This window comes from Podarcis tiliguerta (genome assembly GCF_965153285.1).
Source record: "Podarcis tiliguerta genome assembly, chromosome: 8".
NCBI lineage: Eukaryota > Metazoa > Chordata > Lepidosauria > Squamata > Lacertidae > Podarcis > Podarcis tiliguerta.
Window position 1 is genome coordinate 36,669,482 of NC_139541.1, and position 23,436 is coordinate 36,692,917.

Below are 23,436 nucleotides of genomic sequence, written 5' to 3' on the forward strand. Positions count from 1 at the left end.
TATTCCTGATAAAAATCATCCTATGCATGACTACTTGGAAGTGAGTCCTATCGAATTCAACTAAACTTGTGGCACCTAAAAGACTAACAAACATAAATGTAATTTTCTTCGTCTTCCAGGTACCACAAGGTGCTTTGTTGTTTTTGCTGCAAGAGACTATCATAGGTTTGGAAATGTTTCCATTGAATTCATTGGTATTTACTCCCAGGTTGTATAAATGTGTAAATAAACCATATATCATAAAGACACCACACTCTGAGCTGTCCCTCATTCCAAAGAAAACACAAACCCTGGAACCCCCTGGAATCCTGCACCACTCAGAGATTGGGGTGGCTTGCAACACTTAAACAGAGTGGCACCTTCAAACAAATGTTGCCAATGCCATTGCATATTTTGTCTTATATGCAACAGTATCCAAAATGCAAATGCATAATTAACACACAGAGAGAGATACAAAACAGTACAATCAAAAGAGGAGATATTTTACTTCTTCCTTGTTTACTGCTATTATAGCAAACCTTTAAAAAAAATCCAATAAAAACAAAGCACTTTGTTTAAAAGAGAGGGAGAACCCATATATAGCACAGAGCCAAGCAATTTTGTTAAGGCAAATTATATTTCTTCTTGTTCCTTTAAAAGCTGAAATATAGATTTATGTCTTCTTATGACTAGAACTCAACACTTCTGGATATTTCGATTCAACATGTGATTTTGACTGGCATTGGCTTGAGTTGATCTCAGACTTGGGGAACAAAATGTACTTTAAAAACAAAAAAACACCAACCTCCTAACTTGCTTTTGTTTATCCCAAAGTAAGTCCTGCTGTGTCTTGGGGCTTTCTTCCAGGTAAATTAAGTGTGCATAGGATTGCTGCCTAAAGCTGAGGTCCGGTACACACGGGCCTAGGAATAAGTCGTCTTGAATTCAGAGGAAGTTACTTTTGAATAAACATGTTTAGGTTTGTGCTGTAAGGTTGCAATCGTTTGCAAACTTGCTTGGGAGTAAAACCCACTGAACTCAGTAGAACATGTTCCATATAGGACAGTAAAGGCTGCAATTGTATTCACCCGAACCGAAGTCTCGCTGATTTCACTAGAGCTTACTCCCCATAAAGTTTGCTTAGACTTGCTGCCTATATCTACTTTCCTGCTTAGGATTTTGTGCTGATAATGGCAAGGTTGCAAGTTTGATCCCTGTACGGGACAGCTGCATATTCCTGCATTGCAGGGGAATGGATTAGATGATCCTCAGGGTTCCTTCCAACTCTACAATTCTACTTTCCTAAGAGTAAGACCCACTGTACTCATTGGGACTTACTTCTGAGCAGACAATTGCACTGCAAGTCCCACTGAGCACAATGAGATTTACTTCCGAGTAAGTGTGCATATGATCAGACTGTGCTTAACTGACTGCATGCACTGCTCCTGGGAACACTTCTGTCCGGGAGTTGGAAGGTCAAGTGCGAATTCACTAAAAATGCATATTTCCCCCCTATGCTGCAACTGCAGGCTTCCCAGAGCAACAGCAGATCTGCCAAAATATTGAGATTGGAACACGTCAACATGCTCTGTTGTCAAGAAAGTCTCAGAGCCAATGTGTTATGGAGCCCAGTACCCATGTAGCATTTGTTAGAAGCAAAAGATAAGCAATAATAATAATAATAATAATTTCTTTTTTAAAAAAAAAAATCAAAACACCCGATAATGTAAAAAGGAGAGATCATGTATGAAGGAGATGTTTCACTGGATGGAATGAAAAATCAATGTCCACTTTGGGAGGCAGGAAGGGACTCTGAAGGTGCAGAAGACGAAGGAGGCTGGTCCTCCCACTTGGCCTCTGTTCATCTCCCGGTGTTGATTTTGAAGATACATTGTGCTTTTCCCCCCTCCCTCCCCTTCTGGATGCAGGCAGGTGGCTGTGAGAGGCACAGTGCATCCCCCCCCCCCCAAATTACTCTGCCTGAGCATCGTAATTGGCACCCCCAGCTTTCTTCAGCTCGCTCTTGATATAATCCTCATCCAGCTCCTTGTGGTCACTGATGACAAACTCTTTGGCAAAATTCTGCAAGATACAAAAGCAAAGCATGAGGCTCATCAAAGGAGGCAGTGCAAGCGTTTCAGTGATAGGAATCGTTCTGTGCCTGAGATTAGGGTAAGGGTCCCCACCCCTACCCTTAACTCAGTGGCAAGGAATGTGCATTGCAAGCAAAAGGTCCCAGGTCCAATCCCTGCCATCTCCAGGTAGAGCTAGGAGTGTCCCTTGCCTGAAACCCTGGAGAGCTGCTGCCAGTCAGTGTAGACCAGTGTAGGCCACATGAACCATTGGTCTGATCTGGTATAAGGCAGCTTCCTATTTTCCTATGATGTTGCTGGACTGCAACTCCGATACTGGGAGCATTCTCTGTAGTGGCACGATGACTGAAAAATGCTCTTCCCTGGCCGATGTGGCCTGATGGGTATCTGGTGCCAGTTAAAACTGGATCCTAGTATTTATAATTTATTTTCTTATAAATAAACTGCTTAGTTTTTTTTTAAAAAAAATCTCTTAAGCAGTTGTACAACATTTCAGGTATGCTGATTTTCACTGCCTGATTAAAACATTGTTTTATCTCCTCCCACTCTTCCTCATCTGGACCCCCAACCACCACAATGTCCTCACAGGACTTACGACACTTGTCTATATTGACTAGCAGTGACTCTCCAGGGTTTCAGACAGGGATTTCTCCCTGCCCTACCAGGAGATGCTGGTGATTGAACCTGGAACCTTCTGCATGCAAAGCAGTTGCTGTACCACTGAGCTATGGCCCTTGCCTCTTGCTGACATTGCTGCATGTCATGTGGTTTCTTGCCTACAAGCCCTGCCAAAGACCTCTGATTGGCTACCATGGGAAGCAGCATGTGGGTCTAGTTGGGACATTTGATTGGATCCAGCAGGGCTCCGTTCTCATGTTCATTGGAGCATCAGAAGCTACAAGGACACCAGGCAGGTGGTCATGTCAGTTTCCCTGGACCATCGCTCACAGCTTCTTGTGAAATCCTTCTCCTCTGTTTGATGCACAGACATTGTTTCTAGCTCCTCTTAAATTCCAGGCATGAGACACGCATTCTGAGGACAAGAGCCTCTCAGCTCGCCTCTCTGCCCCCACCTCTCTGTCCTCCCATCCTGACCTCGGCTGTGCCCCAGGAATGAATTGCCGTCTTTGTGTTTGTTCCAGAGCGTATGGGCACCACAAACAAGCATGGCCATTTATTTTAGGCCAGGAGGCCGGGACGCAGCAACAACCTGAATCGCTTCACAAAGACAACAGTGGCAGCAGGCAAAGTCTGTGCAATGAAGTGGAGAAGCCGACAGCAAATGTTCCATCTGAATTTCTCATTTGATCCATTGACTGCTGCAATGAATCAGAATTGCTAAGGGACGCCTTAATCTGGAAGTCTTGGGTTTTTTTGGGGGGGGGGCTATTAAGAACATGTGCAAATGCCACATTCTGAATTAGAAAGGGGTCTGTCCTGTGTACACAAGTACAGCTTCGCTGGACTTCCTCTATTTCCTTCATTCCGTCGAAACAACAGCTATGTAAAACAAGCTCTGGTGGCATCACCAGTAGCAAAAGCGGGTGGCATCAAGTGTGTAGAAACCTGTGGCTTTTGCATGGCTGGAATATCATCTGCTGGACAGATGATTATTGTGCCTACTTTTCTTCTGGCCTCATCCACCACTAACAAGCACCTCCTGGAAAGTTGCCTTTTGGGCTAAAAGAGGTTCCCCCATTCCTTCTCTAGGGAGATTTCCATAGGGATGGTGTGCTTTGACTATTCCAAATAAATAAATACAAGTTCTTGGGCACTCTGCAGCTCTTTGGCTGAAGTTGCTGAAGGGCCCTTAAGATACTGTATTCTGTTTTTACCACTTGTCCCATAAGTAGTTGAGTGGCAAATGGAAACAGGGCCTTGTCAGTGGTGGTGCCCTGGCTGTAGAATGTTCTCAACCAGCACTGACTCTTTAGATCTTTTCAGCACTATCTCAAGAATAGGAACATAGTATCTGCCTGATACAGAGACATTCATCTAGTTCAGTACTGCCAACACTGACTGACAGCAGCTCTCCAGGATTTCAGATGGGAGAAGGGTTTCTCCCAGCCCTACTGGGAGATGCTGGGAACCGAAACTGGGACCTTTTGCATGAAAAGTAGGTGCTCTAACCACTGAGCTACAGCCCTTCCCCTTACATGTTTATCGCTCCAGACTTTTAACAGATATTATGATGGTTTCTTGTTTTATTGCTACAGTCTGCTGTTTTGCAGCTGGTTTCACTTTAGTCATATTGTTGCTTTATTGTTACACTTGATTTTACTTTCTTTTAAATGGTTGGGGTATTTAATGCCACTGTTGTTTTTTGGAAATATATATATATTAAGTTTCTTTACCTCCCTTCACCCTTGGATCACAAGGGTGGTTTACAAACATATACTGTTAATTCCAAAATATTGGCAGCTTTGGCTGAAAGTTGCCCCTGATGTGTTTAAAAGAAATAATGACAAGTTGTCTTGTGATTATTAGCAACTGCAGCTGATTCTGGGGGAGGATGAACTCCCATCAGGAAAGGATTAGGCACACACACCACTGTTTTCCTGTTTCCGTCCAACGTCAAACAGGAGGCCGTTCCTATATCCTAGTTAACTATTAAAAGCTGCTCGCTTGTTAATTAGTTTGGACTGGAAGAACAGCCCCTGGAGCCTGCACACAGTCAGATAAAATTATCTGGGGTGTTTCCAGTCTTCTGGAATCAAAGGGCCATGACTCAGTGGTAAAGAAAGAGGGAAGCCTGGTTACCTTGCAATTTACTCAGAGGCACCAGATTTAACTTCAGATCAGATGGACCTTTGGGTGGCTGCAGGGACACAGCCAACCTGGCTCCCTCCAAATGTTCAGGACTATGGCTCCCATAATCCCTGACCACTGGGCTAGGGTTGATGGAAGTTCTCCCAGGACTGGGAGAAAGACTCCTGCCTGAGACCTGGGAGAGCTGCTGCCAGTCAGGGCAAACAACACTGAGTTATATAGATCAATGGCTTGACTCCGTGTAAGACAGCTTCCTGTGTTCATATGACAGCAAAAGATTGGCCAAGTGACACTCACTGGTTTGCCCAGAACAATCCAGGAAAGATGGAATTGTGTGCTGTCATGTTAAATATATAGTAAGGAGATCTGTCTTTTGAAATCTGAATTTATCTTTTAAAAATTGCATCCTGGGGAAAAATGCATCCAAAAAATACAAACATACAACAACAACACCACACAATAAAATGACATAAGACAATAAAATGACATAAGACAATAAAATACAATAAAACAAACTGTGTTCACTTGTAACACCAAGCCATGGTTTAGCCAACAAATTATCCTTCGGATGTAATTGACTACAAATCCCATCATCTCTGTCCGAGGCTGGTGGGAGTTATAATTCACAACATCTTGACGTCACCACATTCACTACCCATGGTTTAGCAATGTTAGAAATGTTACAGTGGGTCTGCACCTTTCTTCCTCCTCTGGTGTGGTCACAAGCTTATCATGATATATGAACTGGGAGAAGTATTAAATGAGGTTAGTGGAAGCAAGCCAACCACAGTTTGTGAGGCTGGATTGTTTTCACTAACTGTAGCTAAGATTAGCCACAGTTTAGGGTCCGGTCGTCACATTAAACTGTGGTTAATCCGAAACAGAAGTAGCAGCACTTGATCTCCTTCTCATGGACCTGGTAGAAAAGGGGGAAAGGAGGGAAGTATGCATTCCTGTGACTTAATGCTAAACCATGGTTTGCCATTATGCACATTACCAAGCCATGGTAAGAAGCAGCAGATAAAGTAACTTAAATACATTTTGGAGACTAAAGGAGAATGACCAGGAGATGTAAAATTCAACATTGTCAAATGCAAGATACTCCGAGTTGCCAGTATAGCTCTAGCCTCCTCAATTTCACTGTCAAGCCAAATGCTTCCCACAAAGCATGGAGACAGGAGAAAGGGGAAATGGATACACTTCCAGGACCTGGAGATCCAGGGGGCCCATTACTAAGTGGAGGGGGAACATCAAAGCTAATATGTAGAACATGCATGAGGATGTTCATGCAAACTTATCCTCTTACACATATGTAAATACAGGCTGCTGTGAAAGGCACACGAGTAGGGATACTACTACTACTACTACTATTATTTTTTTTTGTTAAATTTATATACCGCCCCCTTCATCCAAGGGTCACAGGGTGGTTTACGGTATAGAAACACAACAATACAATGACTAATATTAGTAATAGTTAAACTTGCCTGTACTACTTCTTTAACCAAAGTCTTGTCTGTCCCAGTTTTGGCTCTCTGCAAACCACTGACACTCTCACCGATCCATGTGATCAGGGCAAACTTGACTCTCTTGCTCATGGCATCGCCAGTGGTGAATCGGACGAAGCCAAACAACCGAATGTCATCTGGATGGGGAGAAAAAAATGAAAGAAAGGTTACAAAGCTGGTGGGGTAAAATAAGACTAGCTGAGAATGCGTAACCAAACAGCTTGCAGATGCAATGAGCCTGAACCTAGGATACCTTAAGGCAGGAACGGGGGGAGGTGACCTGTGGCCCTCCAGATGTCAGACTCCAACTCCCATCAGCCCCAGCCAACATGGCCAACAGCCTGGGATGATGGGAGCTGGAGTCCAACAGGCCGCAGATTCCCCAACCCTTCCTTAAGGATTGCCTATTGCTCTATGAATCTATCAGAGTGCTAAGCTCCTCTTTGGAGGATCTGTTTCCTGGCTCTGACACCATCTGAATACAGTACATGTTGTCAGGGACGTCTTTGCCTGGGGGTGCGAGGGGCACCCGGGCGCCGAATTCTGGGGGGTGCTAGATGCCCACCACTGAAGCCACCCAAGCTCTTAGCTATCTACCTGTTATGAAATAATAAATAATTTTGCTCAAGCTAGAAAAACAAAACACATATATACCTCGGTATTAACAAAATGTATACCTACTGTTTCACTAAAGGACTTTCGACCTTGTGCGCTCATTGACCAAAGATTCGCTGGCACCACGCCATTCACAATGGTGCACTTTAATTTCATCACTTACAGTTTGAAGTCGTTTAGAGAAATCGTTAAAAAAATAATATTTGTTTTTGCTAACTGTCAGCATTTTCTTTGACTAACTACTTAGAACCTTGCCAACAAAGGTCCATATAGTTAAAGCTATGGTTTTCCCAGTAGTGATGTATGGAAGTGAGAGCTGGACCATAAAGAAGGCTGACTGCCGAAGAATTGATGCTTTTGAATTATGGTGCTGGAGGAGACTCTTGAGAGTCCCATGGACTGCAAGAAGATCAAACCTATCCATTCTTAAGGAAATCAGCCCTGAGTGCTCACTGGAAGGACAGATCGTGAAGCTGAGACTCCAATATTTTGGCCACCTCATGAGAAGAGAAGACTCCCGGGAAAAGACCCTGATGTTGGGCAAGATGCAGGACGCAAGGAGAAGGGGATGACAGAGGATGAGATGGTTGGACAGTGTTCTCGAAGCTACCAGCATGAGTTTGAGCAAACTGCGGGAGGCCGTGGAAGACAGGAGGGCCTGGCGTGCTCTGGTCCATGGGGTCATGAAGAGTCGGACACGAATAAACAACTAAACAACAACTTAGGTCTCTACTACACATGACATAAGCATAATAAAAGTTAATTTGGGAGCTAAACTAAATTTGGGGGCGCTGGGTGGATCTTTGCACCCCGGCGGCGCATATGCTAAAGATGGCCCTGCATGATGTGTCACAAGTGGAACTGTAGCTCCGAGAGGGACATTAAGAGTTCCCAGGATTCTTTGGGTCGGTGGGAGCAACGAGCATTGAATGTGCTTTCAATGCACAATGCAGTTGTGCACTTGTGTGCAGTGTAGCCTACAAAGAGCCACATCTTTTTTCCTCTAGCCACACCTACCAGCAACATGCGGCCCCCGGAAAGCTTCCCACAAGGGAATGTGGCCCTCGGGGTGAAAATGATTCCCCACCCCTTTCCCAGAAGGTTAGAAAACCAAAGGTTTGTGCGACAGGCTCTTGCAGAAACATAATATACAGACACACTTCACATATTTGAAGGATGCTGCAGCCCTGCTACCACCTCTCAGTGCCATCATATGCAAGTCTGCTTAGCATTAAGTTCCATTGGTTTCAATGGAGCAGGACTGCAGTCTCAACCTTCTTCTTAAACTCACTCTAAATTCCTAATGGAAGCCTCTCCCCCCCCCCAACCTGCCCCAAACACCCTGTGCCAGCCTCCTCCCCACCAGCCCTTAAAGGAGTTTAATTCACTCTTCCACAGTTGGCTGGCATTTCTGCAATGCTTGCAACAAAGTATTTTTGTAAGAAAGCAACTTCCCTTTGAAGGAGGAAACGCCACTGTCATCATGCAAAAATAAAAAGCAGGCGGGGTGAGGGGAGGTAAGCCACTTTCCTTGCCAGGTAGCTGAAAATATATTGCTGAGGTCAAAAAAAAAAAAAAAAATTAAAATGGGAAGTCTCACAGATAATGCCAGGATGAGTGGACCCAATGCAGGCTGCCTTCCCACAGCAGTATTCACTTTTCAAGATGTTTACCTAACTCTGAATTTCCGTATTCTTTTTGAGCTACCAGAGAACATAATGGGCACTTCTAGCAACATAGCGAACTATAGCACAAGTTTAGCACTCATTTATGTGTTCTTTGCACACAGATTTTATTTGGGAACAAACAACAGAGAAATGAGCATTAAACTAGCATGATATGCTACTGTGTTTCTGGAATTTGGGGGAGCTCGAATTAGGGAAACATTGTGAAAATGGGGGAGACCTGCTGTGTGACTGCAGCCATAGAAGACACCCCCCACCCTAGATTCCTTTTAGAAGTTTTTTTAAAAAATATCACACAACAAACCTGCAAGGTGGGTTAGGCGTTGGTTGTGCTTTAAATGTTTGGTGTGTGTGGAACAGCCCTAAGACTCATCAACAAAAGGCACTTTTGCTACTAATGAGCAGGCATTGTTCACATCCACACACCCCTCACAGAGCTACAATTCACTTAACAAACTACAGTGGTACCTCGGGTTACATACGCTTCAGGCTACAGACTCCGCTAACCCAGAAATAGTACCTTGGGTTAAGAACTTTGCTTCAGGATGAGAACAGAAATCGTGCTGTGACAGCGTGAGGCCCCATTAGCTAAAGTGGTGCTTCAGGTTACGAACAGTTTCAGGTTAATAACGGACCTCTGGAACAAATTAAGTACTTAACCAGAGGTACCACTGTATAGTTCCCAAGATTCTTTTGCAGAAGCCATGCACTTTAAATGTATGGTGGTGATGTGACCAGGAGACTTAGAGCGCAATGTGTCTTTACTCAGAAGTAAGTCCCACTGAGTCAGTGATGCTTACTTAGTCCCTAGCAGATGTATTGAGGATTGCAGACTAGCGACATCTAAGCAGACTCTGGGGCTGCTTTGCACATGAGTAACCATGCAATTCACACCTAAAAGACACACAACTTAATCAGCTCTTCCAAAGTTCATTCCTCACTTATCAGTAGGTGGCTTTTTTCTTCTTCACCAAACTGGTTTCCTGAGTGGGCAGGTCAATTTTCAACCACCCAGAGTCACAATTTATTTCAATAAACCTGAAATATTCTAGTGCAGATGTAGCCAATGTGGTACCCGCTGGACCACAGTTTCCATAATCTCTGAACGCTGGTTATGCTGCCTGGTACAAGTTGGAGTCCAACATCTGGAGGACATCAGCTGGGCTACCCCTGTTCTAGCGCAAGGACAGATTTTTTAAAAATAGTGCCGTCTTAAGGTGGTTTACTTGGAAGTAAGTGCCACTATGTTAAATGGAGCTTACTGCCAAGTAAGAGTAGCTAAGATTGCCAGCCTGGTGATTTACAGAAGATCAGGCAAGTATTTCTCACTCTAAAATGTTAGCAAAGGCAATAACTAATACTGTACAGTACTAATAAATCTAACTGCTAAAAGAAAGGTTGGAGGAAAACCAGGAGTGGACTTTTTGTGTGAAAGCACTGAGAGGTAGTTCAGAAGTATATTGATGGTTCATTGTAAGTGTATGCACCTCCCATCCACACCAGCCTCTATTTTACACTGGTTCTGGTTGGTGGAGGGTGGGTCCTAGTAAAAACACAAATTAGCTGCCCACCTCTGATATGGTATCATCCTGTACTATTGCTTGGAAGGGCTGTACTTCTTTTTACAGGCATAAGATTATATTGTTGCAGCCTGCCCTGGGACCTCGTAGTGAAAGGCAAGTTAAGAAATCTTACTAAGAAATAAATGTTTTAAATAAAGCGTGTGCGTGCGTGCCTTTACGTTTGCGTGTTCGTGGAAACAACAACGTGCCTGAGAAGAAGGCCTTGCAATGAGAGATTTTGCATTTGACGAAGAATCAAAACCCAATTCCAGATGGCCACTGGGGAAGCAGAGGAACAAGTGAAATGGCATCTGCCTGACAGCCTAGGGAGGTGCATTTTGCAAAGGCAGAGAGAAAAGGAGGGGGTGGAGGTGGGAAATGATTTGCAGGCAGACAGGAACAGCCTGTCAATGAGAAACGCAACCACAATCATTGCCATAAGGAGGGTTCATCTTGCTGCTGCTTCTTCTTCCTTCTTTCTTTCTTACAGGCTTACCCTTTAAAGTAAACATGAAAGAGAGAGGCTGGCAGTAGAAGCAGAAGTTGGGAGAAGATTAGAAACTGAAGGGTAAACCATTAACCCTTGCATGTTTTCCTCCTGCCAAAAGCTTTCCGCTGCAGACCTTAGGAGTGGGAGAGGATCCTCATCAAGCCACACAGCCAAAGATCTTAGCTAGTCATTTCGGAGTGATTGAGGTCTGCTGGGCTTCTTGAGCATCAAGGGCACCACTAGACCCTGAGAAGACCCGAGGGCACACGTCCATGGCATGAATTTGCATACAATTTGCACAGGTTTTTTTTATATATACACAGAGACTAAGTTTAGATTGACTTTCCGAAGAAGCCCTGTAAGCAAAGCTTTTTAAAAATAAAAATAAAAAGGAGGGGAAAGTGCCAGGAGTTCCAGGGCCCACATGCCACACCTTAACAACATCCCTGACCTTCTGCTGAACTGGCCCACTTGGCTGGCAGCAGCTGAATATCCCCTAAATGGTATGGCCCAAGTTACTTGATAGACCAGCACCTCTCCCAGTACTTGCCAGTCCACCAGTTCAGTTCTGTGGAGGGAGCCCTCTTTGTGGTCACAGTCCTGGGCAGTGAAGGCTTTTTTGGTTGTGGCACCCTCTTTGTGGCAATGTATTGCTGGAGGTACAGCTCTTCACTCAGGGCTTTGGGTCACTGTGCTGGTGTGGCAGAAATCATAGAATTGTGGAGTTGGAAGGGACCCTGAGGATCATCTAGTCCAACCCCCTACAATGCAGGAATATGTAGCTGTCCCATACAGGGATTGAACCTGCAACCATGGCATTATCAGCACCACTCACCAACCAACTGAGCAATCCAGTACCTAAGGAGGTCACGAAGACCACTGATTGAATGGTCTACGAAACGCAATATATACGTGTTCTTTGATTATTATTATTATTATTATTATTATTATTATTACTCTCAGCTAGGCTGGTTTTAGTTGTGTGTATTATCTATTTTATGCTATTATTTGTGAACCATTTCACTTTTCTTTTTTCTTTTTTTCAAGAGCAGTACAGAAATGAAATAATTAACAAGCAAACTTCTGTATGGGACTCTTCTTCCAATGCCCCATCGAGTTAAAACCTTTAGTTCCCTGCTGGATCAGACCAATAGCCCATCTCGTTCAGCACTCTGTTCTCACAGTAGCCAACCAGATGCCCCTGTGGGAAGCCCATGACTAGGACATAAGTGCCTATCACTCTCTCCCATCCACGCTTCCCAGTATAGAACAGGTATTCAGAACATAATACTTTTGATAGTGCAGGCACTACACAGTAATCATGACTAATAGCCATTGATAGCCTTATCCTCCAGGAGGTTGTCCAATCTCCTTTTAATGCCATCCAATTCGTAGCCATCACAACATCCAATAGGAGCAAATGCCATAATTTAACTATGCCCTGTATGAAGAAGTATTTTCTTTTGTCTGTCTGGAATCTTCCAACATTCAGCTTCATTGAATGTCTCTAAGTCCTAGTATTAAGTAATACATGACTTAGTGCCTGCTGAAATCAATGAGTTGACTTAAGGTCAACTGAGTTAATCTGGATCCAATGCAATGAGTCTCACTCCCAGGTAGGTGAGGGAAGGTGTGGCAGGATAACTTTTTTAAAAAATGAATGAATTTTTTCAGTCATTTGAAAAGCTTTTAATCAAATGAGCCTTGCAACCAGGCCAACCTCCCACTCAAACAGAGAGCCATAACAATCTGCTATATCTCAATAAAGTTGGCCAAAAAATATGCCTTGTATAAGAATACGGCTTGAATCTGGAGATGTCAAGTGATGGCTAATCCCTGTCCTTTCTTTTCTTTTCTTTTTTAAAATGTGCCCTATAAAATCAGATCTTTTCCCACTTAGTGACCTCATTTTTAACCTCAATTATAAGTGCATTAAAGTGTTATTTTTACAAAAAGTGGATGATGGAAAGGCATTGAAGGTTATCGCAGACGTTTCTGAAATGCACCCTTCCCTAGTTTCAAAGTGGATTGATGGCTCACAGATGCCCATTATTAATGCTGCCTCTGGAGGGATGCCATCCCTCATGGACCAAAGGGAGCAGGCTCAAAAGCCTTGAATTAAATCCTTAGTTAAGGCTCAAGGAGCCCACAGAGAGCCATCCAGGCCCTGCAAGAGGAGTTCTTGAAACAGGATGGGGTTGGTTGCACACATTCTAGCCATTTCCTTTATTTTTCGGGGGAGGAGGGGGAGGGAACCCATCTGAAAGCCACCAGAAAGACAGATGCTGTGCATGAGAGGCATGGATGTAACATGCTCTGAGAAGGAGAATGTGAGAGCCATCTTCAAATATCTAAAGGGCTGTCACATGGAGCAAGCTTGTTTTCTGCTGCTCCAGAGGGTAGGACCTGAACCAATGGATTCAAAGTACAAGAAAGGAAATCCTAACTAAAGATTAGAAAGCTTGCAGGAAGAGCTGTTTGGCAGTGCTCTGGGCTACCTCAGAAGAGGGTGGACACTCCTTCACCGGAGGTTTTTAAACAGAGATTGGATGACCATCTGTCAGGGATTCTTCAGCTGTACTTCCTGCATTGTGGGGTTTGGAATAGGCATCCCTTAGGGTCCCTTCCAACTCTGCAATCCTATGAGTCTATGATTTTTCATTGTAGCACATGCTATACCTAATGGCCTGACCCAGGAGTGCCTAACTTTCAGTTTGGGGGCCTACTTTGACCACCACCCCAATTCCCTCCAAAGAAAAAAAGTGCAGTAGGTGCAGGACAGTACCCAATGATTTTTGGCTGTGCCATGGGGAACTTCCTCACTCTCTCCTCATGTATGTTTGAGTGTGTGTTGAAACTACCCTCCTGCACCATGGCAAAATTGGCATCTGTTACTCTACCCCATGGGTAGGCAAACTAAGGCACGGGGGCCGGATCCAGCCCAATTGCCCTCTCGATCCGGCCCACGGATGGTCCGGGAATCCATGTGTTTTTACATGAATAGAATGTGTGCTTTTATTTAAAATGCATCTCTGGGTTATTTGTGGGCCATAGGAATTTGTTCATTTTTTTCTTCAAAATATTGTCTGGCCCTCCACAAGATCTGAGGGACAGTGGACCGGCCCCCTGCTGAAAAAGTTTGCTGACCCCTGCTCTACCCACTTTGCCACTTGCTCCACCCACCACCAGCATGTGGCCCACGGCAGGTTATCTAGAATTGAATGTGGCCCTCGGAATGAAAACATTTCCTCACAGCAAACACACAGCATTTGGGAGGCAAATTCTCCTTGCAAGGTTGTGCTGTTTGTCTCTGTTCATGTGAACTGATGCCCCATAAGAAGGAGGTGACACCCCTTCCAAAGGTTATTGGCTGGGGAAAGGAGGGGGAAACCCAACCGCCTGCCTGAATAAACAGATGCACATGAAGCCATTCCTCAAAAGATTCATACAAAGTCATTCATTCTCTGACAAAGCCACACACATCTTTTCTGCTTTCCTGCTGAGCCATTCTGCTTCTGCTTTGTTATTCTAAATCTAAAGACAAGCAGGAACCACTGACTGCCTCCCAGATGGGGAAAAAACAGGGCCAAACACAATGTACAGCTCTGCAAATAAACAGAGGAAGTTAATAAGGAAATTGTTCAGGCTCAAGATGCAATACTTGGAGGTTGGGATAATTTTGTGGGCAAGTTTGCTTCATGGTGCAAGTGTTCCCCCCTTCTGCAAGCAATATGAAGTTCTGTGCAGACTTTGGAAAAGAGAGAACACTGGAGAGTGAACATCTCTTTTGCAATATTGGGTTGTATTCCAACTAAGTTTTGACTCAGAGTGGACCCATTGAAACTGATTGACCTCAGGTCCCTTCCAGACAACCTGTTTATTGAATATGCATTCTGATTTGTGTGCAGGGAGGTTAGACAATGTTGCATTCCATGCTTTCCAGTACAAAAAAAGGAAGCAGGTTTCTTGTGCAACACCACCCAAATCACCTATATGATTGACTATCCCACCTGAAAAAGTCACAATCTGGAAGTGCCCTACATTAAGTCTCATGCCCATGAATTTCAGTGGGTCTGCTCTGAGTACAAGCATCGTATACAACTCCATCTTCCTACAAACATGTAAGCTGAGTAGGTATTATGATACTGTAGAAGGAAGCACACAGTTGAGACATGGGGCTCCCAAGACCACATCAGCTCTGTTGCCCAACCTGCAAATCCAAATCAGTTTTCTCCCAGGCAAATCAAAGATGCTGTGACTCAGTGATCCTTACGTGTGTGTGACTCAAACAAAACAGCTCACTCCTCCTTGCAGATTGATGTGTGACTGTTACAAAATCCCTATTCTGGTGTTCACAAATGTTCTGGCTCCACCCGCGTTGTCCTTCACAAGTTGGAGGGTGGCTGCAGTGGAGAAGCCTCCTGTCACTCATGGTGTCTCCCTGCACATTTTTGAGCCCCAGTTCTTATAAAATGAGTAGGGGGAGCCTCCGCAAGTACAGGCTGTTCCCTGTTTCACCTCGCTGCCCTCCAAGTTGTGTAGGAGGACTGGAACAGCAGGTGGGGAGCAGAGCTAGCAGGCACACACCCGCTCTCTCCCCAGCACTCTGAGCCACACATGAACAGTGCATAGGGCTCTATCTAGATAAGGAATCCTCTGGACTGTCTGTTCCAATTTCACTTTCCTCTGCAAAGCAAGACGTTATTCTTTCTTTCCATTTTAGAGGTCCTGCTGCAATGTGTCTTGGTATCTAGCCAATATTGCAGGGCTGAATGTGCCCCACTAGGCCTCTTTCCCTGGTCCTCAGAAATGCCCCCAGGCCACACCCCTCGCAGCCCCCCTATGGCTTCTGCATGGTGGAATGTGTCCTTGAACTCTGATGATGTCTCTTGCTTACCTGGATGGAGGAGGAAGAGAGGTGTGTTGCATGTGCCTAGAAACCAGCCTACTAAACAATTTCCATTGGTTGATGTACTCACATTTGCTTCTGGCCCCGCCCACCCCGGCATGTGGCCCTTAGAAGGTTGCCCAAAAGGCTGTGAGGCCCTCCGTTTCACAGCCACATTTATATATAAAAAGCCCCCTGGAAGCAGGTGACCCAAAAGTTAATAGAAGTGCAATTGACATGCTCTCTAAGACTACATCCAGCTGTATTTTAAGACACAAGTCTTTCGATCTGAATTGCATGCAAAGCCACTTGTCTGAATCACTTCCCCAATATCTTGTGGACCCAACATTCCAGCTAGCTCTAAATGGTATCTGAAGGACTGCCTTCTCTTCTATACACTCTAGGTACCCTGGAGTAACTAAATAAACCAAATTAATAACACTAATATTAATACAAGTGCATCTGCGGAAGAGCAGGGGCAGGGCCTTTTCCATGTGGTGCCCTGGTCATGCAATAGCTGCCCAGAAATATTCATTTAGCATTGACCGATCTATCGTTTATATGCCAACTCAAAATTGACAAAGGACTCGTCCACACTTCCGCTTGTCCCAGCGCTTTCCTCCAGGAAAACCCGCTCTTTACTGCTGAATTGGAGGAAATGTCAATGGGGTTTTCAGCGGATTGACGTTTGCTCAGATTCAGCAGTAAAGAGCAGTTTTCCTGGAGGAAAGCAGTGGGACAAGCGGAAAACCTCTCAGGTTCTAGACACAGGACAAGCAGAAGTGTGGACAATCCACTGGTTTCTTGAGCATCTTAGAGATAATTGTGTTACCCTAATTGCTATCCCGTTGCATCTGCAATTTCTTTTACTGGATTGTGTAGCTGGATAGATTTTAGGTTTTTTGTTTTTTTAATTAAAGAAATATTATAAATATTTTATAAATAAACTATTTTATTTCTTTTATAAACAGTTCCTTATTTCTTTTATAAATAGTTTCTTGTTTATTTTATACATGTTTACTCAGAAGGAAGTTCCATTGCACCTAGTGGGCTCTGCTCCTTAGCACTGCAGCAATATGCTGGTTTTATAAGCTTACATGGAGGCGTGGTAACAGGAAGTTGGCGTATAAATGTATGAAATTATTTTTATTTTAAAAAAGTTGCAGTGTCTTTCATTTTCAGAGCTTTCTATTGCTCCAGAACCCACCACTGCCACAAAATATTCACACAGAGCTCCATGTATGCACAGATGCACAAAGAGAGGGAATGTGTGCTTAGGACTTTGGTGGTGTTCTCAACAGAGGGAGCTGCTCCATAAGCACACAAGGGATGCAAACAAAAAGGTATAACCTCCTGTAAAAAAACAACAACAGCCCAAAACGAAAAAGCCCACCATCCTCCAGCCTCTTGTAACAAAGCTTATTTCCTTCTCCTTCCCAACTCATTTTCCTTTTATGGCATGTCTTCTTAGATTGTAAGCCTGAAGGCATCACTGTGATTCATAAGATTCTGGGAGACGCACACACTCTCTCTCTTTGTGGGGGGGAGATGATCAGGGTTTTTTTTAAAAAATAATCAAATAAATAAATAAAATGGGTGGATTGCTGAATTAATTAATACAACAATTTTTGGATTCTACATTCATTGCCTTTTCATCCCCAAAAGATTGCTGGTTCTTGGGTGAAAGTTTATAACTTTAAAAAGACCAAAAAGAGAGAGAGATAGGAGGGGGTCACCAATGGAAAAAAGTAATGAAAGCTGCCATCATTAGTTTGAAGTTTTTTTTGGGGGGGGGGAGGTTTAAAACAAAACTCTATTTGCTTTACACTTTAATTGCATTATCTTTTAAGATGTTTTCCCCTACAAGAAAAAGATGCCCCTAGTAAAGAGAATTCACCATTTACACTCCAGCAATGAAAAGGAGAACATTTCCTGAAGAAAGGAAGAAATTGTTCTTGGGGGGTGGGGGAGAGGAATCCCCTCCCCAACTTAAGCCAAGGGTGAAACAAAAGAGGGATTAGCTGAATGAGATCATTCCACTGGGCTGCTTAGACATCCAGGGTGAGATCATGTAAAAAGCCAGACATTCAAACTATCTTGGAGGAATGAGACATTTGGGGGATGTAAAAACCATTTGCAATCCACAGCTCACCTCTCATTCAGCCTTTTGTATTCCTTTCCCCACCCCCAATCCTATGAGGTCATCTTCGGAAGAAAGTACCGTACATTTGCTCTCTTCTTACCTGTGCATTGCCTGATGAACTCCTCATAATCGGCTCCATGGTGCCCTGGGACGATGGTGGATCCTTCGTACTTAAACGTCACCCTTGGAGAAGTGGGAGGAGGAGAGAGCATAGTAAAATATGTGGGGGAGGTCTTTGCATTTTGACTATGAAAAAAAATTCCTACACACACACAATGGACCCCACACTGGAGACGGGGGGGGGGGGATGAGTAATGTGATTCCCAACGTCCAATCTTCCCCCATCAGTGTATAAGCGGCCTAATGCTAACCTCTGGGGCATTCATCATAACTGCATGCTTTTTGCCAGTGATTATATCCACCGGTCAAGGATATGGGCACATGGAACAAGACTGAAGTCCACGGGCGTCTGATTCAGTCTTTAAGCCAAGGGGTGTGGTACTGCTGGGTTTTAAAGCTTAAGAGATCGCTCGCCCCCCCCCCCCGCCCCCATGATACCTTTCTTTTGTCTCTCTGTTATATTTGCACTGGTCTTTCATCGTCATTATTATTTTCACCCCAAGTCTAACGCTGCGCCTTACCAGTTGACATCCGTGCCGTCGTCCCTCACGAGATTGTACGCTTCTCTGCACGCCTCTTTGTCGATTTTCGTTGCCATTTCTGTTGAGGAAAAACTTCTTTATGAAGAGTGGGGCGCGGGGTGCGGGGAGGCTCCTCTCTCACGATTCCAGGGATGGTGGGCAAATGCAAAGATGGGATCCGGACGAATAATAATATATTTATATATATTTATATTTAATAGTAATACCGATAATGCTCCCCCTCACCGATATAGGCTTAAGATACTTGAAAAGAACCCCAAGGAGACGACCCTCTCATGCAGAGCGGCTGCTCGGATCCGCTCCCAGGAGCCGATTGGTAAAAGTCCAAAGGAAAGAGAAAGGAAAAGGTTTGCTGCTGATGTAGCCGGTTGCTGCTGCTGCTGCTGCAGTTGCTCATGCGGTCCTGCTCGCACAGCTTCGCTGAAAATGATCAGTCAGAGCAGATCCTGCTTTTAACCCCTTCGCTGCCTGGCGGAGAAGAAAGGAAGAAAAAGAAAAGCTCAGCCTACGTCTGGCGCGACTCTATTGGTCCCTTTGTCACGAGGAGGCGGGGGGGGTGCCCTTTCCCTCCCACCTTCTGCTCCTTTACGAAACACCCCCTCCCTCTCTCTGAAACCGAGTGGTCTTTTCCTTACCGCCTACTCCAGCCGACTGTGTCTTTTCTGTTCTGCAAAGCATTGCTAGGATTTCTGTGCGGTGATGCAATAGGTTGGGGTGTGTGTGTGTCTGTGTTGCAAAAGACGTAGGAAGTCTTTGAAACGCGTGCATATATATATATATAATGTACGTGCGTATAATATTCACCGACTTGTCTAAGTAGACCTGATGTGTTTATGTGGGTCTATAAAATTATATCCACTGACTTGGAATTTGCCTAAGTAGACCCTGATGGTTCTTAGAGCTGTCCTTTGGATGTCGTGCAGAGGTTGCTATGGCAACTAACCAATCTCTGGCTGGAGCACAAAGTGTGACAAGAGTTGGGGGGAGAGGATATGTGCTCTGGCGCAAGCTGGGGCAGGGGTGTCCCTTGACTGTACGGGAGCCCGTTAAGCCAATCCTTAAACACATCCCCTCCCCCTAATTTTTTTCCATAATGAATTGAACGCTAGACCAGTTTTCTGTACTGTTCACACAAGGGCTGCATCCATTCAACGAAGACCCGTTGAAAGTCATATCCCTTAACTTCAGTGTGTCTACTATGAATAGCACTGAATGCGACCTTTGCACATTGTCAAGAGACAAGAAGGCTTAACAATGTTTGGAATACTGACAACAACAAAAGAACAAAAGGCTGAAGGTATGATAAATGGCTGGTAGTTCACAGGGAGAGAGAATAGGCAAATAAACAGTGCCCTTTATCAGGAGTTGAATTTATTATAATATAATTCTCACGCAGCAGCTGCAGAAGTTATCTGAAGTAGTGGGTCTTTGTTCTGGAAAGGCTGGCCTAACCCTATGCATGTTTCCCCCCAAAGGAAGTCCCACTGTGATCAACAAGCCTTTTTTCACAGGAAAGAAGAAGAAAGTTGCTAGAACAATTTCCTTACTCCAGCTTCTTGACCGCTTCCTTGCTGCGAACTTGACTGCTGTGTATCTGTGAGAGAGACCTTGGCCTGTTACTAAACTTTTTTTACTCTTGATGCCCTCCCCCAAACCTCTTGACATCAGACCTTATCCCCTGAAATGTTATATTTGTTTTTATACTAAGTCTACCAGAACCTGATGCAAAATTGGGCCTGTGGGCCACAACATTCTTAATATTTCTACAGCATCCTTCAAAGCCATAGCTTTGGATTCAGGCCAGCCGAGGTTCAAGACAAAACCAGCTCCTGGTCTGTTGTTTTCTGATAATGACATCACCTCTAGTCAGGGGAGGGGCAGAGGAGGCATGCCTTCTGTTAGCATCTCCAGTTAGTAATTGCTGTATTATTTAGTCCTGCAAAGAGATATTTATCAGTCCCAGCTATTGCCTTTAACTTAACAAAGGCTGTGTACACGCTCATGTTTGCTCTGCATCCAATGTGCCCCCGCTGCTGATTTGGGGAGCGATGTACACATGACATTAACCACAATCCACATCTATCCTGTATCCTGTTTTAGAATTGTTTAATGAAATGCTTCATGTGGATGTGTTTCCTACCTCCAAGCCAGCTTTGAATTGAAGAAAAGAAGTTTGAAGCTGCTAATGTGTATAACCAGCCAAAGTCTGACCACTGCCTCTTCTTAACACGCTTTCAGACTGTCACATTTTAGGGTGGGACTCAATCACATATCAGCAATCTCTGGTCATGCAATTACAGTCTGCAGAGAGGTCTTGCCTACAAACCTGCATCCCCCATAAGGCTGGACTTTTTGTGATATGGAAAGTGATGGGGAAAACGCACTGGAAAATTTAGGGTGACACGCAACATCAGCTAACACATGTTCTCACAAACATCATCTAATCTCCCTACCAACAAATGGGGATGAATAAACAGGTCAGCTGGAAGTGCCATTCTACAAAATCCCACTTTATAGGTATAAAGCTACAGTCCTGCGGAGGAACCAAAATATGACATTCAGACGAATACGAGTATGAGACGTCCAATCTCATAACTATACTGTTGTGACAGGAGAAAATTATTGCAGCTCTTAGTAAACTCGGAATGGAGGTGCGATTTATATAACCCTGAATGGCAGTTTGAGCCTGTGATGTGCCTGCATCATATACTGTATTAAATTAAAAGAACTTTATTGCACTTGTGTCCTGCTTGCAGGCTTCTCACAGGCCTCTGGCTGGGCACCGTAAAAACAGGATGCTGGACTAGATGGGCCATTGACTTGACCCAACAGGCTCCTCTTATGTTCTTACCTTCTAAGGCTGAGTTTTTTTAAAAAAATAATATGTGAAGTTTTCTCAGTTTACAAAGGTATGCGCAATGTCTCTTTTTTCAAGTTACGTTTTCCATAGATCAGTTTCATTTGTTGAGACATTAGGAAGAAAAGGGGTGAAGAGGTGGAGGGGGGAATGGCGAGTGGGGGTGGTGTTTCTAGTTTACTTAATGTATGTAAAGATATCCTTGAAGTATAATTCTCCCGCTTTGTTTCAGATGCAGCTATCTCCCCCTGCTGGTCTAGAATGTTTCCAGTCTCTATGATCCCAAGGCAGTACAAAGAGCAGGTAGAGAGGCATTAGGGGAACAGAAACCCAGGTGCATAATAATCTAAGCATGACGTTTGGCATCTAGGTTGCAGCAGAGATTAGGAATCAGGCCTCCCCTCCTATCTGGCTCATTGAAATTACTGCTGCCTTGTTGTTCTGCAGAAGTTTTGATACTCCTGGGTTGAGAGAACTTGGGAGACTGGGGGGCACATAAGCCACAGTGATGATAGGGAATGGATAAATGTTTTAATGTATTTTTAATTTGTTGTTGGAAGCTGCCCAGAGTGGCTGGGGAAACCCAGCCAGATGGGTGGGATAGAAATTATTAATAATAATAATAATAATAATAATAATGCCCCCCATCTTATGGAGCATCTCAAAAGGCTCCCCTGAAACCACCTGGAAAGGACCTTTAAATCACAACTGAAAGTGTGTTTGCTTATAAGCAGACCAATTAAGTTCAAGGGAGCTGTCTCCCTATTTATTTTTATTCATTTATTTACTGGCACACATTTGGATCCCAGACAGTCACCTATGCAGGTACCGACCAGATGCACACCTGCTTAGCTTCAGCTATGTGGTGGCTTCTTGTGCCTTAAGCTTGGGACCATACCCTGGGTGTGCTTGGGATGCAGCCACACAGTAGCAAAATCCTGAGCCCATTATATCAGTAGTTAGGTGCTGTTAAGCTCTCTGGGATTTAGCTCCTGCAACTTGTGCTTAGCATTACTGCTAGGCATTTGCATTTATGGTGTGTTCACATTTATGGCTTACAATGCTGGGAGGTCATTTTTGCTCTTCTACATTTAAAGCCATGTTTGTGGTGTTGTGCACATTAGAGAGGAGGTGGACAGGTCTTCGCCTGATGTGCATGACCTTTTTTTGGTTTCCCTGCCCCTGGAACTCCTATTCATGAAGGAGTCATCTGCACATGTGCAATGGCTGTCTCAAATTCACACATTTCTAAGGCTTAAGTTTTTTAGTTGTATTAAAGCTGGTTTGAGAGGCCCCCACTACCTGCACTTTCCAGAAACAAATGAAGATTTTTTTGGTCCAATAGGCTTTCCCAGCGGGATAAAACCATACCCCAATGTGATTTATGAAAAACAGTAAAAACAAACAAACCCAAGAACAATAAACACATTTAAAACAAGACTAAAACCAGAACAGGTAGACACTTGTGGTAGTCTTGTTTTAAATGTATTTATTATTCTTGGGTTTGTTTGTTTTTACTGTTTTTCACAAATCACATTGGGGTATGGTTTTATTTAATAAAACAACAACAACAACAGCAGCAACAACAACAACAACAACAATAATAATATACTGAGGATAGCTCAGTCAGCAGAGCATGAGACTCCAAATCTCAGGGTCGTGGGTTCGAGCCTGTTGGACAAAAGGATTCCTGCCCCAAAATGGGGGTTGGACTAGATGACTCTCTTGGTCACTTCCAACTCTCTAATTCTATGATTCTAATATAATAATAATCCTGGCGGCATGGGAAAGTTTTCAGCAAGCATTTGAAGGTGGAAACAGAAGGCGCCTGCCAATCTATCTTGGAAGAGCATGCCACAGGACTGCTTTATTATTATTATTATTAGTTGTTGTTGTTGTTAAAAAAAAAGTCCAAAAGCTCTTCCTTGGCTGCAAACAGACGCTCTTTTGCCTCTACCCAGGCAAAGGAAAGAGGCGCCTTCCGCTTGCTGCTGCAGCCTGAGCGGAATTTCAATGCCCGAGGGAGACCTGACCTCTTTGCTGCAGCAGCGACATCAGCTTTGCTTTCGCTCCGCGCTTTGCTCGCGCCCGATTTGGCGGAGAGGCGCAAGCCCGAGCTAGCCCCACCCTATCTGCCAACCTCCTCGTCCCTCTCTCTCTTTCTCATTGGCGCGCTCCCCTTTCAATC

General features: G+C 44.2%; 1 protein-coding gene across 1 annotated transcript; it reads right to left on the reverse strand.

The window, feature by feature from the left end:
* Positions 1-461: 461 nt before the first annotated feature.
* COTL1 (coactosin like F-actin binding protein 1) lies at positions 462-19,135 on the reverse strand. The gene is made up of 6 exons (XM_083451990.1): positions 19,027-19,135; positions 18,617-18,859; positions 18,371-18,449; positions 17,830-17,912; positions 6,326-6,483; positions 462-2,061 (listed from the first exon to the last, which is right to left on the reverse strand). The coding sequence occupies exons 3-6, from the start codon at positions 18,445-18,447 to the stop codon at positions 1,951-1,953; spliced, it is 429 nt and encodes a 142-aa protein (XP_083308116.1). The 5' UTR covers positions 18,448-18,449; positions 18,617-18,859; positions 19,027-19,135; the 3' UTR covers positions 462-1,950.
* Between the last annotated feature and the right edge of the window lie 4,301 nt (positions 19,136-23,436).

What these genes read in the sequence shown, in the direction of transcription:
- COTL1 (XM_083451990.1), bottom strand. Translation starts at nt 18,447, where the DNA reads ATGGCAACGAAAATCGACAAAGAGGCGTGCAGAGAAGCGTACAATCTC. An exon ending in GTTCATCAGGCAATGCACAG is followed by an intron (nt 6,484 to 17,829) that starts GTAAGAAGAGAG and finishes CTCCCCATCCAG; the next exon opens with ATGACATTCGGTTGTTTGGC. An exon ending in TGGTTAAAGAAGTAGTACAG is followed by an intron (nt 2,062 to 6,325) that starts GCAAGTTTAACT and finishes TGTATCTTGCAG; the next exon opens with AATTTTGCCAAAGAGTTTGT.